Below are 13,143 nucleotides of genomic sequence, written 5' to 3'. Positions count from 1 at the left end.
TTATCCTCTCGAGTTAGCAGCGCTGAGAGCGAATCGGGAACCATTCGTAATATTACAAACGTACAGACGACTTGACGTATCCGTATATTTGCTCAACGCTATCAGTCTCTGTAACGATAACTGACACGCATGAATACCCATCACGTTTCCGTTGTTAATTATCGTATTTTTCAAATGAGAAATCTATCGGATTGAAAAGATAAAAGCACTCATTGCCATATACCACAAAATTCAATTTTTTTCACAAACGACACACCAACGCAAAAGTAACGTTTCTTTGCCTGAGATTATTTTTTATCGTCATCGGTTGCGACATAAGCACATACCGCAATGACCACTCATCTATCTTCTTGCGGGAGTGATGTCCCTTTTCTCGGATTATTTTACGGGTAAGAACTTAACGACTGCTCAACTTAACAATTGTTTACCTTGAAAAGAAATATCTCGAGCTTACAGCTGAGCTGAAATGAAGGTTTATGTATATTTGAATGAGCAGATCAAACTATCCTCTTTAGTGATATTTTGATTTTTCTTACTTAAATCTTCATTATTGAGCAGTTCAGCCTCCTTCGTGTTTATTTGTACCACTTATTATGGGTTATTAAGTATATAGTAAAGTACATATGAAGACTTCCTGTTTTGCTAATCTTCTAATTGCCAATAGTTCGCCGTGCTGTTAATTGTAGTTGAAATACACCTGTATGAAGTATTACTACGAGTTGTGAAGTACGACGCAAAAAAAGTTACCTACAAATGGTGCACGAATGTGGCTTTCGAAAATTATGCACTTTGTTTAATTTATAAAAAAAAACTTGCTTTACTCTCACAGGTTGAACCGAATGTATCGTTGGCAGGATTCTGGTATCTTCTAATCAAAGGCGACTATGAAAGCAATGGCATTGTAGTTTTACGCATCAACTTAGGCTGTGCATTCCTATCGAAGTTCTATATATTTCACATGAATGTTTACATGAAAAGAAAAAAGAAATTCCAAAAAAAAGATCCAACAAAAGAGGACAAATTATTGAGAAAAAACCCAACCTGAAATCCAATTCGAACAAATATTAATATCTTTCCCATTAAGATGTATGAATGTATTTTCTGAACACTTTAGGTTAACTTTAAATTGACCATTTCTTCGAACAACCTTGTGTTCGACCTATCGCCAGCTTCCAGTGCCGATCATTAACTTAGTAAAATTTATACATCTAATTAAAGTAAACAAAAACAGTTGGTTCGCAGTGCGCTGCTGAACTAGAATCGTTTTTAGTAAAATTCGTTTACTCATTTTGGCGCCAACTTCAAAACAGCTTCGGACTGGCCGCATCTTTTCAAGCCAAAACGAAACAATAATTAGAATCTGAGTGTAGCTGATGCGGCTGGTTTTAGAAGGAGCGTCGCTATTGAAAAAGCGCGGGCAATCGCACGCTCACCGGCACGCCAGCATGCTAGACCTTTCTCTCTTCGTCGTTACAGGAATTGAGTCATTGGTCTGTTGCGCCTTGGACAGGCCGGGCTGTAGGTTGTATTGCTTCAATCTCGCCATAAGTAAGGATCACGCTATTGATGATGAAACAGACAAAGACATGGCGTGCTGTTGGCTAACTTCCGCTTGCTTCGGGGTCGTTTAGTCTGCATTTGCAAGCATTTTGAAGAAGGTATTCACGACAACGACGACGGCAACGACAACGAGTTTATGTATGTTGTGAGAAGACTAGTATATTTCGTGAACTTTTCGTACGATCCTTCACGTACTACGGCGTAAGACTACTATTATTACGATGTAATGTACGGAAGTATTAGATACAGACAGAGACATCATTTGAGAATTGATCGGTATGAGGTGAAGCGACAAAGCGATTGTTCGCCGTTGACTCGCTCGAATCAAACCGGTTGCTTGCAAACAGTCAAAACAATTGATTTTCGGTTTTTCGTTTGGTCTACAGTCCCGAATCGAAATTCCGCAGGTCAGAAAGTAACTGATTATGAGGTAACAACCCTCATTGGTTTTTCAAGTTAACGGCCGTATAGCTGTACTCGTTTTGTGTATAACTTTGCTGGTACCAAGCATCGGTCTCAGCTGTTGTCAACCATTGTTATTGCTGATGTAAATGAAAGGCAATATCTCGTTAGCCAAGCCCGTTGGGCCACTTCGACGAGCTGGTCGATCCATTGCTTGAACACAGACATAGATAGAGTAAAGGAAATCGTTTTTTTTTTGTGACAGGATTTTGGGCCATACACGCTATGTCACGCTACTGGTAATAACGATCATTCGGCACAGTGGCTAAGATGATTCGAAATTACAGCGAATTGTTACATTAGAGATTATTAAGCTTTGGCACTTAATATGGCACCGCATTTTGTGTTCAAGCGTAATCAATTGATGATAGAAGTGCGCGCTAGTGATACTTATCAACACCGTCAACCATTGTGTATATCTATAAAATAAAAATCAAACGCATATTTTCAGATTCAAATCGTAGCAGTACTTGGCACATTTTCGTTTTGCGATCGTCCATACTGCCAAGTCTCGACGTGAAGGGGGCGTAGTACACGCTGGTGAATTTTTGGGAGGGGTTATAATAACTTGCCGTAGAAAAGGGAGTCGTTTGTGCTCGAGTATAACGTATTCGTTGTGCTCACTGAATGGGTGAGAACAGATCAGCAACTTGCGTAATCGTCTCTGGATTTTGTACTACAAATTGAAGGATGCTGGAGAATTCATATCTCAAGATGATGTCATCCCACTCAGGACAGTCCTCGTAAGTATGACTATTATGATATGTTTTCATTTATATATGTAATATTGTGCACGTGTACACCTAAGAAACATTATGCGAACCGCATTACAGGTAGAGTACACTGAAAATTTTCGCTTGGATGACCAAAGTCGATGTTCGATAAGCAAGCTGTTAGCTGGTATTATCTTAGTGCTCTGTATCATTACATATTTTACTAGCTTAGGTCACACTGTTCGACTTATGAATTTCTGACGCGCAAGGAAAAGCACTACATTAACTGCTTCCAAATCAGAGTGAGCGTTGGCGACACTATAATGCATTGTGCATGAGTCATCCTTATTAGATGGTAGATATATGCATACAATGTCAGATATGGTACATAAACGCATGTATATATATGCGAGCACATAGCGCAACCGAAAGCGGTATCAACGCTGATTGCATCTGAGTGAAAGCTGCGGTCTGCGTGTGGGTGGCGCCTAAAAGCAGCGTGATTACAACTGATATCTTCACGTTCATCTATGTATCAAAGGGTTGGTTATTTTTTTGAATAGCGTATTGGTTGATTCGTGTGTATCGTTTATTTCTTTTTTTTTTTTCTAAGACTTTTGCCATACTGAATGGTAGTTAATAATAGTTGCTCATCCAGCTCTAAAAGTGATCGCGCCGCAAAATGACAAGGGTAGTTGTAGGCCAACAATGCGTCCTACGATGGGGCTTAGATAAAGCCGTTTTAGTCACCTCAGCGGACGAGATCGAATGACACTCGGATAGAGCAGGGGTGGTGATGACACTGATTTAACATCAATACGACGTATCAGACATTACAATCTATGAGATACACCACCGCTCATTGACCGTAATTAACGAATTCATCATTTAATTATTAATTAGTGAAAAACATAGAAAACACTGAACTCATAACACCAGTTTTCGCAACACAAAAATCGAAATTTTGAAAGTTATAGCTGTTCCTAATACAGCCGGCACACGTCGCAATAAATCAATCCTTCAGGCTGTACACAAAATTTAAAAATATAGCATAGCACTGTACAGCTGCCCCGCTTTCCTTGCAGTTTGCGAAGATATGTGGAGTACACATAACTGACAATGTCAACAATTGTAAATTGAGAATTAATAATTAATTTTTTAGAATGCAATGGCTGGTATCAAACGTTTATCTGCCTTAATTAAAGTATATAGAGATTACCCAATAAGTTCTTTGATCATTCGGCGTATTCTAAGGGCAAAATTAGTTTTGCCATTGCAGATTTCATAAATATTCAGCAACAAACCTTTGGGAATTAAATTAGCGTCTTCTTTTGGCCACTAAATTGCCATAAAAGTTCATAGCTTTCCTGTGGAAATAGTGGTAACGAGTGGATGTAATTAGTATCATTGCAACTATTTGGAGGGGAAGGTAGAACACTGAGTAGGCAGTTGCTACAATTATAAAAGATATTAAATTATGTGTAACGTAGAATCGCTATTTCCGGGTTTCATGGCTAATCCTTCATTTTGATCTAAAATCGCTGCTCTGAATTTCGATTATGGATACTGTGGTTTGAAGGGCAGCGTCGTTTGGAGTGCAATATAATTTTTTTCATATGGCTTTTAAAATAAGCTCTACGCAGTCAACGGGCGGCTAAAAATGTTACCTCGAAACTCTGCCTAAGGCTCAGTTGCGATTCATTGGTGGGTCCAGTAATTCGCGCTTTACAAGCCTAATAAACACTACTGCGAAGAATTCGTAAATACGTTTATCCCATAAACATCAATATAGAAAAAGAAATGGACCAGCTATAGGGGTCTATGAACTTTGCGATATATTCGATCTAGCGTCCTGTAGATACGCAGGGGACACCCAATATATCTGCCTGAAAAAATGTGTAGGTTTCAGCCTTGTGGATGTGACATGTGAATGTGATCACAAGCGGTTTACATTATTGCGTTTTAATGTAACATTTGTGAGACGTGCTACTGGTATGTGAAGGATGAACAGAAGTAGGAACTGACTGCATTATTTTTGCTTCAATCTCACAGCTGAAATTTGCAGGAACAGCGTTTGAAAATTCGGAATCAACCAGGTCCATTTTGACACCATTTTACCGTCATTTGTAAAGTCGGTGCAATCTGCTTCATTTACAGTTTTTGCCATTTGTTATAACTGTAGAGATATAAGATAAAGCCCACTAATAGAAGATTTTACTGAGAAACTGCTACAGCAGTGTTTAGATCGGATCGGCCTGAGAACATTCCTTGACTGTCAGGTAAAGCCCGACTTAAAATTGCATATATATATATGTATGCATCATTAATATGTTATGTACTTCCTCTTTTTCTACTGCTAATATGGTGTTAGCTTGAATACAAGCCTCCTTTGCGACCATATGCCGCAACCAACCATTACCTCAAATGGAAATCGTATGCCCGAGTATAAGCCAAAAGCGAGAAGGGACATGAGCGAAATTGCGCCTGATGCACTGGCCAACACTGTGTTCTATTCTCGCTAGCCTCGCGCTTGTCCCCAGCTGTTTACTTGATGGCAGTCAGCCAGCGAATGCAATTAGCGTCCTAAGATACGACGCCACTCGTGGCGCTACAGTCGCTTTCAACCTGGGCTTCCATTGGCTAGCACCATTTTGTGAAAGGGCAAGGGCTGACGTCGCCAACCGACGTCCGCGTTCGTCGGACGCTTCGGCGCTGTACGACCACGTCATTCTGCTGAACCCCTCTTTGTGTATTTAACAATTATCGGCTATCGCTGCTCCTGCCGTCCTGGCTGTGTCTCTATGTGTCTTTATGTGTTTATGCGTGGGGAGTACGCACATGTCTGTGGACCCTGCCACGACCGACAGCTTGCGGTCGCTTCATTGTCATGCGATTTTAGGGTAGAGTATTTAGCAAGCAAGCACACATGGTTACTGTGCCTTTAAACCAGCCAGCCAGTGGCTGTCGGTGTCACAATAACTGTAGCAAATAGGCCTGGTCGCAAAATCCTTCACAGCGTCCCGTGTCGGATGCGCTGTGGGTGAGAGTTGTTGATGCTGGTTAGGAGTCATTGCTGGCTGCTGGTTGGTCCCTCGACTCTTTCCACTAGGGCAGCGTCAGCTCGACACAATCCGAGCCGAGCGGCGTGCCGTGGCTTCAGCAGTTTCGCCCACTTACAGCCAGCCTACGTGGAGTAGTAGGTAAACGCTGTCCTGCATTCAGCATCGAACAGCAGAGCCGAGATCCTTCGGCTGCCGAATTCCTGCCGGATTTCGGTAGGCAGAGTGAGTGTCTATCGGTCGCGAGCGCCATCAGGTCGCCGCTCCGTTCTCTGCTTCGTTTCTGTTGGTTTGGCCGTCCTGTTCCGTTCGTACCGTACAATACTGTAGTAATAACGAAAACAACGACCGCCGCCTGCCCAAACGTTGTGGAGAAGGCAGCCCCAAAGACCAGGGCAAAACGCCGCTTTATTGCCTAGCAAGCCTATTTTACTGTGGCCCTACTGTTTCATTTGCCTGCTCGGGCTGTTACCACTGAGACATCTAACATCAGTACCAGTAGTCTTTCAGTACAACTAGATCCTCACAAGAGCCCAATTGCTGGTACTCTACTGCTGCTGCCACCGCCATAGTCTGACTTCCTTCTCACCTTTCGATCGTTGGTTCAGAGCTTCACTCTGTGCCTATATCATCCTGACCGTTCGTCGTCGTTGGTCCGTGTGCTGGGTTAGCACTAGCTGTGCCTCTTTAGCTACAAACCAGCCCGTCTGGCCAGTTAGGATATACAAACAGAACAGCTGCAGACGGTCAGCATTTGTATTGGTGTCGTTGGGTCGCTCCTCAGCTCGGCTGCAGCAGCGTCCTTCTTCTACAATCGTCTCACAATATAGCTGTTGTAACAGCGAGGCCTAACCGACTACTGGGCGGCCTGGTTTCGTTGGCGTTATTCTGCCGTTCGTGCTTAGATACGAGGACAGCGTTACCGTCGTTGGCGGTAGCACTGCAAATGACAGTAAACCAAAGCTGTAGGACTTAGTGACGGATACATTAGGTGCAGCCAGCTTAGCTTGGGTTGGCCTATTGGCTTGACCTTGTTTGGTGGCTATTGCCCGGCGCGGTGTCGCAGCACACAGCATACCGCCATTGCCGCCACGATCACAGCACACGAGCATCGGTCCCCAGGCGAGTCAGCATCCTCGTCTTGCTGACGGCTACGCTCCCCGCAGCAGTAGCAGCGCTGACGGCCGATATTCGGCCAGCAAGGCCAGCAGCACGCATAATTCGTGGTGGTTGACTAAAGAGTAGTCGTCGTCATCATTATCGTCGCATTTGGCTGGCCGCAAACAGACAGGACTGGATGTCGCTGCTTGCTTGAGCTAGAACTGCTTAACGGGTGCCGGCCGTTCTAGTTGATTCGTCACATTACGTTTTGCTATTCGGTTATTACTATTATTTTCCGTTTCATTATTACTGCGTCGCCGCCGCCGCTGCTGCTGCATCACTCGCCCGTAGCGGAATAGCAGCAGCGACTGTAGAGTTGTTACGCACCCAGAGAATCAGCCCGTTCCCAGCATATCGTTCTAGCACAATCTAACGTTAATATTTCAGTGTAATACTGCTGTAGAATAGATGGCATAAACGTACTCGTATACCTCTGTCTACTTCATTGCTTTTAGTTTTTGCTGCTTTATTTACGAGAAACTGTTTTCATACTCGTTAATGTTTGTTTTTGCGACTGTTCTGGAAGCATCGCATTAGCATAGGCTTTGTTGGTTTGATCCGTCGCTGTATGGCTGAGTAGTGGGTGAGCCACGTCACGGCAAACAGCTGGTATAGACGACACGCATTGCTTGTATTTGAAGTTGCAGCTGCGGAGTTAATTGGGCGCTCACAGATGAACGTGGGCAGCACGGCAAGTCAAGCGTCGTCTCTGACCGCAATGCGATGATCGTGGCAAGAGAGAACGAATAGAAGTCATTCGCTGTTGTTGCAGCACAAGATAGGCGGAGTTAACAGCTGAACTGGGAGCCCGGAAACGGACGAGAGAAAAAGCGAACTGTTGCAAGCAACCAAAGCGAGCTAAGTTGCTGTCGGCGGGGAGTTTAATGTTTGGTTTCTCGATTTGCAGAATCGCGGAATGTAGCGTCATCGACAAAAAAAGCCGAGACGCGACGAACGTTCCGTCGTGTCGGGAGGCCTTTACGATTTGACTCCAGCCCTCTGCAGCAGTGGGCGCCGCCGCCGTTGCCGCTGCTGCTGCTGCTGCTGCTTTTTACCGTAGACAGCCAACGATTGCTCGTACAGCATTGAGTAACTGACTCACAGGGATGTCTATCATGCTGCGTCGGCAAGCGTAGTTAGAATGCGTGTAGATGTGTGACATTGATGCTTGAATCGGTCGCTGGATCGGTGGATCTCTCGATCGTATTCGTCATTTCACATTGGTGTTCTACGTCTTTTGCTATCGTATCACGTGGTATCGACAAGCCGTTGCCTGCCATTTGCTTTGTCTATTCAACCGATTGAACACTGAACATTTTCGGTTTTCGCTACGTACGCAGCCATTTTTGCCTGGCTGTTTGTTACATCCGTGCGTCCCTTTAACTGAGAGCAATTTAGATTCGCTGGTCCGTTAAGACCGTTAAGTTATATTTGTACAGGACGTGGCTGGCTAACCCGTACGTTGATTTTTTGTAGACACATATGTGTCGCATATTGTTTATAGTTTCAGCACATCGTTATTTTATGTACTTTATTTTCTAACTCTAAAGAATAATTACTCCGCTCCTTATACTTTTGACTAACAACAATAGTAATAATACTTTTAATCAGTCAGATTCTTCCATATTCGAAAAATAGGAGCTGTTTTTTGACGTGCTTTTATATTGTCGGTTATTCATGTAGTACTAATATACAAACGATAATATACTAAATTGAGTGCTTGTCGCGTAGACAGTCCTGCCAGGTATTCAGCGTAAGTTATTTGGTCGGCTGTTGAACTAGTTCCTGCTCGTGGAAGCTGTGTAGTTCGTGCGGTTAACTTGACTGTGGGGGTCCCTTGTCTCCCAGTTATGCTGCACAATACATGAATAGTCACCGCCCATCGCTGCGCTGACGGTGCACGATCACTGGCCCAGTTGACCTGCTGGACACGGCATCACATAAGCCTCGCCGCTGCCCATCATTAGGGTGGTAAGCAGTCCAGTCGCTACTAGCTATAGTATAGTAAAAGTCGTAGCAGTAGCAGCACGCGCACCGCAAACAAGAAGTGTTGGCGAAGCAAAGAGCAAAAGCCCAAGCCAGCGTGTAGCTATAGAGAGTCTATAGTATAGCTACGGTACAATAAACGGGACAGTCGCAAATGTGGTCAGATAGTCAGGCATCAAGCTGAGCGGACGGAAAAGCAAACGACAGAGCGTCGCTAGACGGTTAAACGCAGTCAGTGGTAACAGACGGCGCGAGAAGTAGTCAGGCGACAGCGGCAATCGACGGCAGGTACATTCAGTAGGACACAATAGAGTACGGAATATTGCTAGCAATTTAAGGTCGGCTCTGTTGCTCATGAGGCAGCACGCCACATGGCGGCGGTACAGTTGTACGACGGCATTTGCTAATCAAGCGTCTACCTTAACTACAATTACTACAACGTCGCCAAGAAGTATAACGCTGATTCAACAGCGGGACTATCAGTGGGAAGAACCACTACTAAACATAAGAAAGAAGTACGGCTTTGAGCAAGCTTGGCCATCTACTGTTATTGTCACTGGAGTTACAGTTGAGGGGTCGCCGAATTTGCAGCGACAAAATCAGGAAGAACGTCAAGAACGACTGGAATAAATCATGTCAATGGTGGCGACGCCGTCATCGGGGGATTTAAGAAGTCCCCCTAGTGGTTCCGAGGAAAGACCCAGCCAGCAAAGGTACACACCCTGATCCGACATGATCATCATCATCACCATCATCATCATAAATATTGCCATAGAACAACAGTAACAAATGGAACAGACGAGCAACAAGTTATTTATAATACATATACTAAACATTCGCTTATTAAACCAACATTGAGAGACGTTTAGTTCGGCTTATGTGAATTTTCCACAGATTTAAGCTATCAGACGATATCAAGTAGTGAAATTAACTGGTTAGGGTGTCAAGCTCCCTCCGTTTTAATTTGTAGCCTTTTCGATCTCACTAGCGTAATAACGGTACGAACTGCAATAACCGTAGCATAATACGATGCAACGTACGCTCCGTTCTCGAACACGTTACTCAATGGAGCCCTGTAAAATGAACACATTTTTTAATAGCCATATCAGAGTATCACCATACAGACGGATATCAGAGATGTGTGCTCCTTCAAACTGAAATGTCGTTGCATTTTTTTTTGTTTTTCTAAGTGCGTCAAAATAAGATCAGTCTCTCGTATGATTGTTTTTTCTAGCTTATCCCACTTCAAAGGTTGCCATGTTATCACCTAGCCAATCGGCTGGAATAATATAACAATTATTAATGGTTAACATTACCAGCCGTGATAAGAATAACAATAAAATATAAACATACAAATATTGATAGCGCAATCACCCTTATCGTCGTGCTGGACACTCGAAAAGAAGTACAGAATCGTTGTAGTGCATCGTCTGCTTACCAGCTAACGACGACATAACAATCGAGCAGCATATTTCTGGCTCGCAGTCATGAACAAATCGATCATTTCTCATAGGGCTTCCACTCCCCACCCGTCGCCCCCACCGCCTACCCTAGATATGTATCACGTATCTCGCAGCGGCCAGTTCCCTGGCTATCTCCCTTTGCTCACGTATCCTGTTGACAGACAAACACCTATCCCTACGGAAGACTGCTGTATAGACAAAAGCATCGTGGCTAACCAAGCACACGTCCACAGAAATCGCATCCATTCCAGCCGCTTGGCTGCTGGCAGCGCTCGGTAGATACGTTCGAGCCAAAAAGGACTTTTCTGCTCACAGCGGCCGCGACAGCTGCTGCAGAACTAACAGCAGAAACAGCAATAAACCTAGCAACTTCCCAACAGCGGCTCTCCGGTTTGTTTTGTTTGTAGGACCTTGCTGGCTGGCTGGCGGTGACGCAGCAGATACAGACAGACAGATAGTCGACATGGCCATGGTGCCGCGACGCCATCGTTGAGTAGCAGACCCGGCCAGCACCGCGTTCCGCTATAGTGGCAAGATGGCGATGCCATTGCTGATGCGTTGTCGCCGCCTGCCACCGAATCTAGCGAGGTAGAGGCAAAGGCAGACACAGACATCTCTCACGGGAGCACCATCGCTACAGATACTACGAGACCAGACAGCTAGGCAGAGCGAGCGATCGACACAAACCAGCAGTTTCACAACAAGACCCGCGCTACAATCGTTCACAGCGTCCCCCACTCGATAGACGCAGTTGCTTACTAGCAGCACGTCGGCCAGTTAGCCAGCTGACCACTCCTCAGCAGCCATAGACAACAAAACGGCAGAGCCAGTTGAGTTGAGCTCAGTAGTCGTGGTCACTCAGTCATCAAAGCAAAGTATTGACGGAGTTGGACGGAAAGCCTGTCGTCGGGTGGGAATGAGAGTCTGTCAGTTGTCGGTTAACTAGGCCTACCTACGTGAGACACAATGTGTAGCAAACAGTAGCAAAATGACATCTGTTGAATTTAGCTTCGATTCGTTACAATCTCTGCAGTTCTCGACTAAAGAGTCATCGGCATAATAATGACTCCTCCTCATGACGTACCTTTCTCCATGAACCTACTCGAATGAACAGCAAAAACTTAGTAACGAACGAGCAGTTATTTTTGACGTTTCGACAGCATCTGCTAACGTTAAACAACTCAGGCCATTGCCACAGCAACACATAGGAGGAAACAACGTTATGAACATCACATGAGACCTAAAAAGGATTACAACATTCTCAAGAGGAAGAATAAAAGGCCAACCAAAATGAGACCGAAATACAGGCATCAGGAGCATAGGAGGAACAGTAACAACAACAGCAGCAACAACAACAACAGCAGCAGCAGCAGCAGCAACAACAACAACAGGAAAAGGCCAACGGAGTTGTGTGTGCAGAAAATGGAGAACACGGCCGATGATACTGGAGTGCGAAGACGCAATGGCGAATGGGGAAGGTTGGTTGGTTGATTGATTGATTGGTTACTACTTCTAAAGAAATCTTCGTGGTGCTAGAAAGAATTCTACTATTGCTAATTAGTACGGCGACAAAAACTACCATCAATATCGGATCAATGGACGATAATGAGCATTAGTGGGGGTGACAGCTTGGTGGTACGTCGTCGATGAACGAGGATCGTTGTCGATGGCCACGAGAATGGCCACAACAAGAAATCGTGCTGGGGGCTTGGTTATTTCGACGGTATGGATAGTGGTGGCGCGTATACATGGGGAGATGTGCTGGTGTGCAGTGTTTTGGTGGCTACTATACAACAGCAACAACAACAACAACGTGGGAGAGAAAATGCTTATGGCGTCTTCGCGTGCCTGTCCTAGCGATAACCTCGCAGGACTATATCAGACGACTACATACAACGGAGATCATATGATCTCTACGAAAGTGAACAATTCCTATGGGCCAAAACAACAATAACTGCAGTAGCAGCAGCAACAGCAACAACAACAAAAACAGCAACAATAAGAACGACAACAAGAGAAAAAACGAAATATTACACACACCGACAGCAGTGTCCTTCTATCTCTACCACAAATGACGCTGCCACTGCCTGACGTATCTAAATACGTGAAACAAAACAAGCAGTCGTCGTACATGATTTATTTTTGTATTTCAATGCATAAAAACATATACAAACACAAACACACACACACACACACACGCACACACACACAGATACACACATACACTCACAAAAACAAACAAAGACTGATACACGCGATCGAATATTTCTATACACTAGTTTATATATTTAGAAATTTATTTATATCACGTATAAATATGATATATAAACGGCACGTTACAGAGATGTCAGTGCACGAAATACATTTCAGATATTTCAGCGCGGGATATACTAATACCGCAATAAGTATATAAATTATAAAGTGCTCCTACAATCACTATCCATATACAATGTGCTACTCCATATGTCGGTTGCTCCTATATCTGCCAGGGGCCTAATAGCCCTAACAGGAAATCCACCATAAGATGATGGCGGCCAACGGGGCAGGGCGTCAATAACGCGAGAGCGGATGGGGTGAAAGTCACGCTGGTGACGTCACGAAGTGTGCCTGTCTGGCAAGACGGCCAGGTAGCGTTCTGTGCGGGCGGTGGTTTGAGAGGGCGGCGGGAGGTTGTCGTAGTGGCGACTGCAACGGGTAAAACCATACATATAATAAATAATATACATACATATATATATA

The 13,143-nt window shown here is 44.4% G+C and overlaps 1 protein-coding gene across 6 annotated transcripts in view; it reads left to right on the top strand.

Moving 5' to 3' along the window:
- The first annotated feature begins 1,481 nt into the window (after positions 1-1,481).
- The window catches only part of LOC111243964 (uncharacterized), a 24,527-nt gene continuing 12,865 nt past the window's right edge, over positions 1,482-13,143 (top strand). The window contains exons 1-2 of one of the 6 annotated variants that reach the window (XM_086982128.1): positions 1,482-1,698; positions 2,712-2,765. In XM_086982128.1, coding sequence (XP_086838254.1) covers positions 1,697-1,698; positions 2,712-2,765 — 56 coding nt within the window. In that variant the 5' untranslated portion in view covers positions 1,482-1,696. Of the gene's footprint in view, positions 1,699-2,473; positions 2,766-8,692; positions 9,655-10,971; positions 13,099-13,143 lie in introns of those variants that run through there. The other 5 variants (XM_022790411.2, XM_086982130.1, XM_022790410.2 and 2 more) reach the window with 5 other exon arrangements.

The sequence above is a fragment of the Varroa destructor genome, unplaced genomic scaffold, assembly GCF_002443255.2.
Source record: "Varroa destructor unplaced genomic scaffold, Vdes_3.0 BEIS01000002.1, whole genome shotgun sequence".
NCBI lineage: Eukaryota > Metazoa > Arthropoda > Arachnida > Mesostigmata > Varroidae > Varroa > Varroa destructor.
This window is presented reverse-complemented; position numbering and strand designations above follow the sequence as displayed.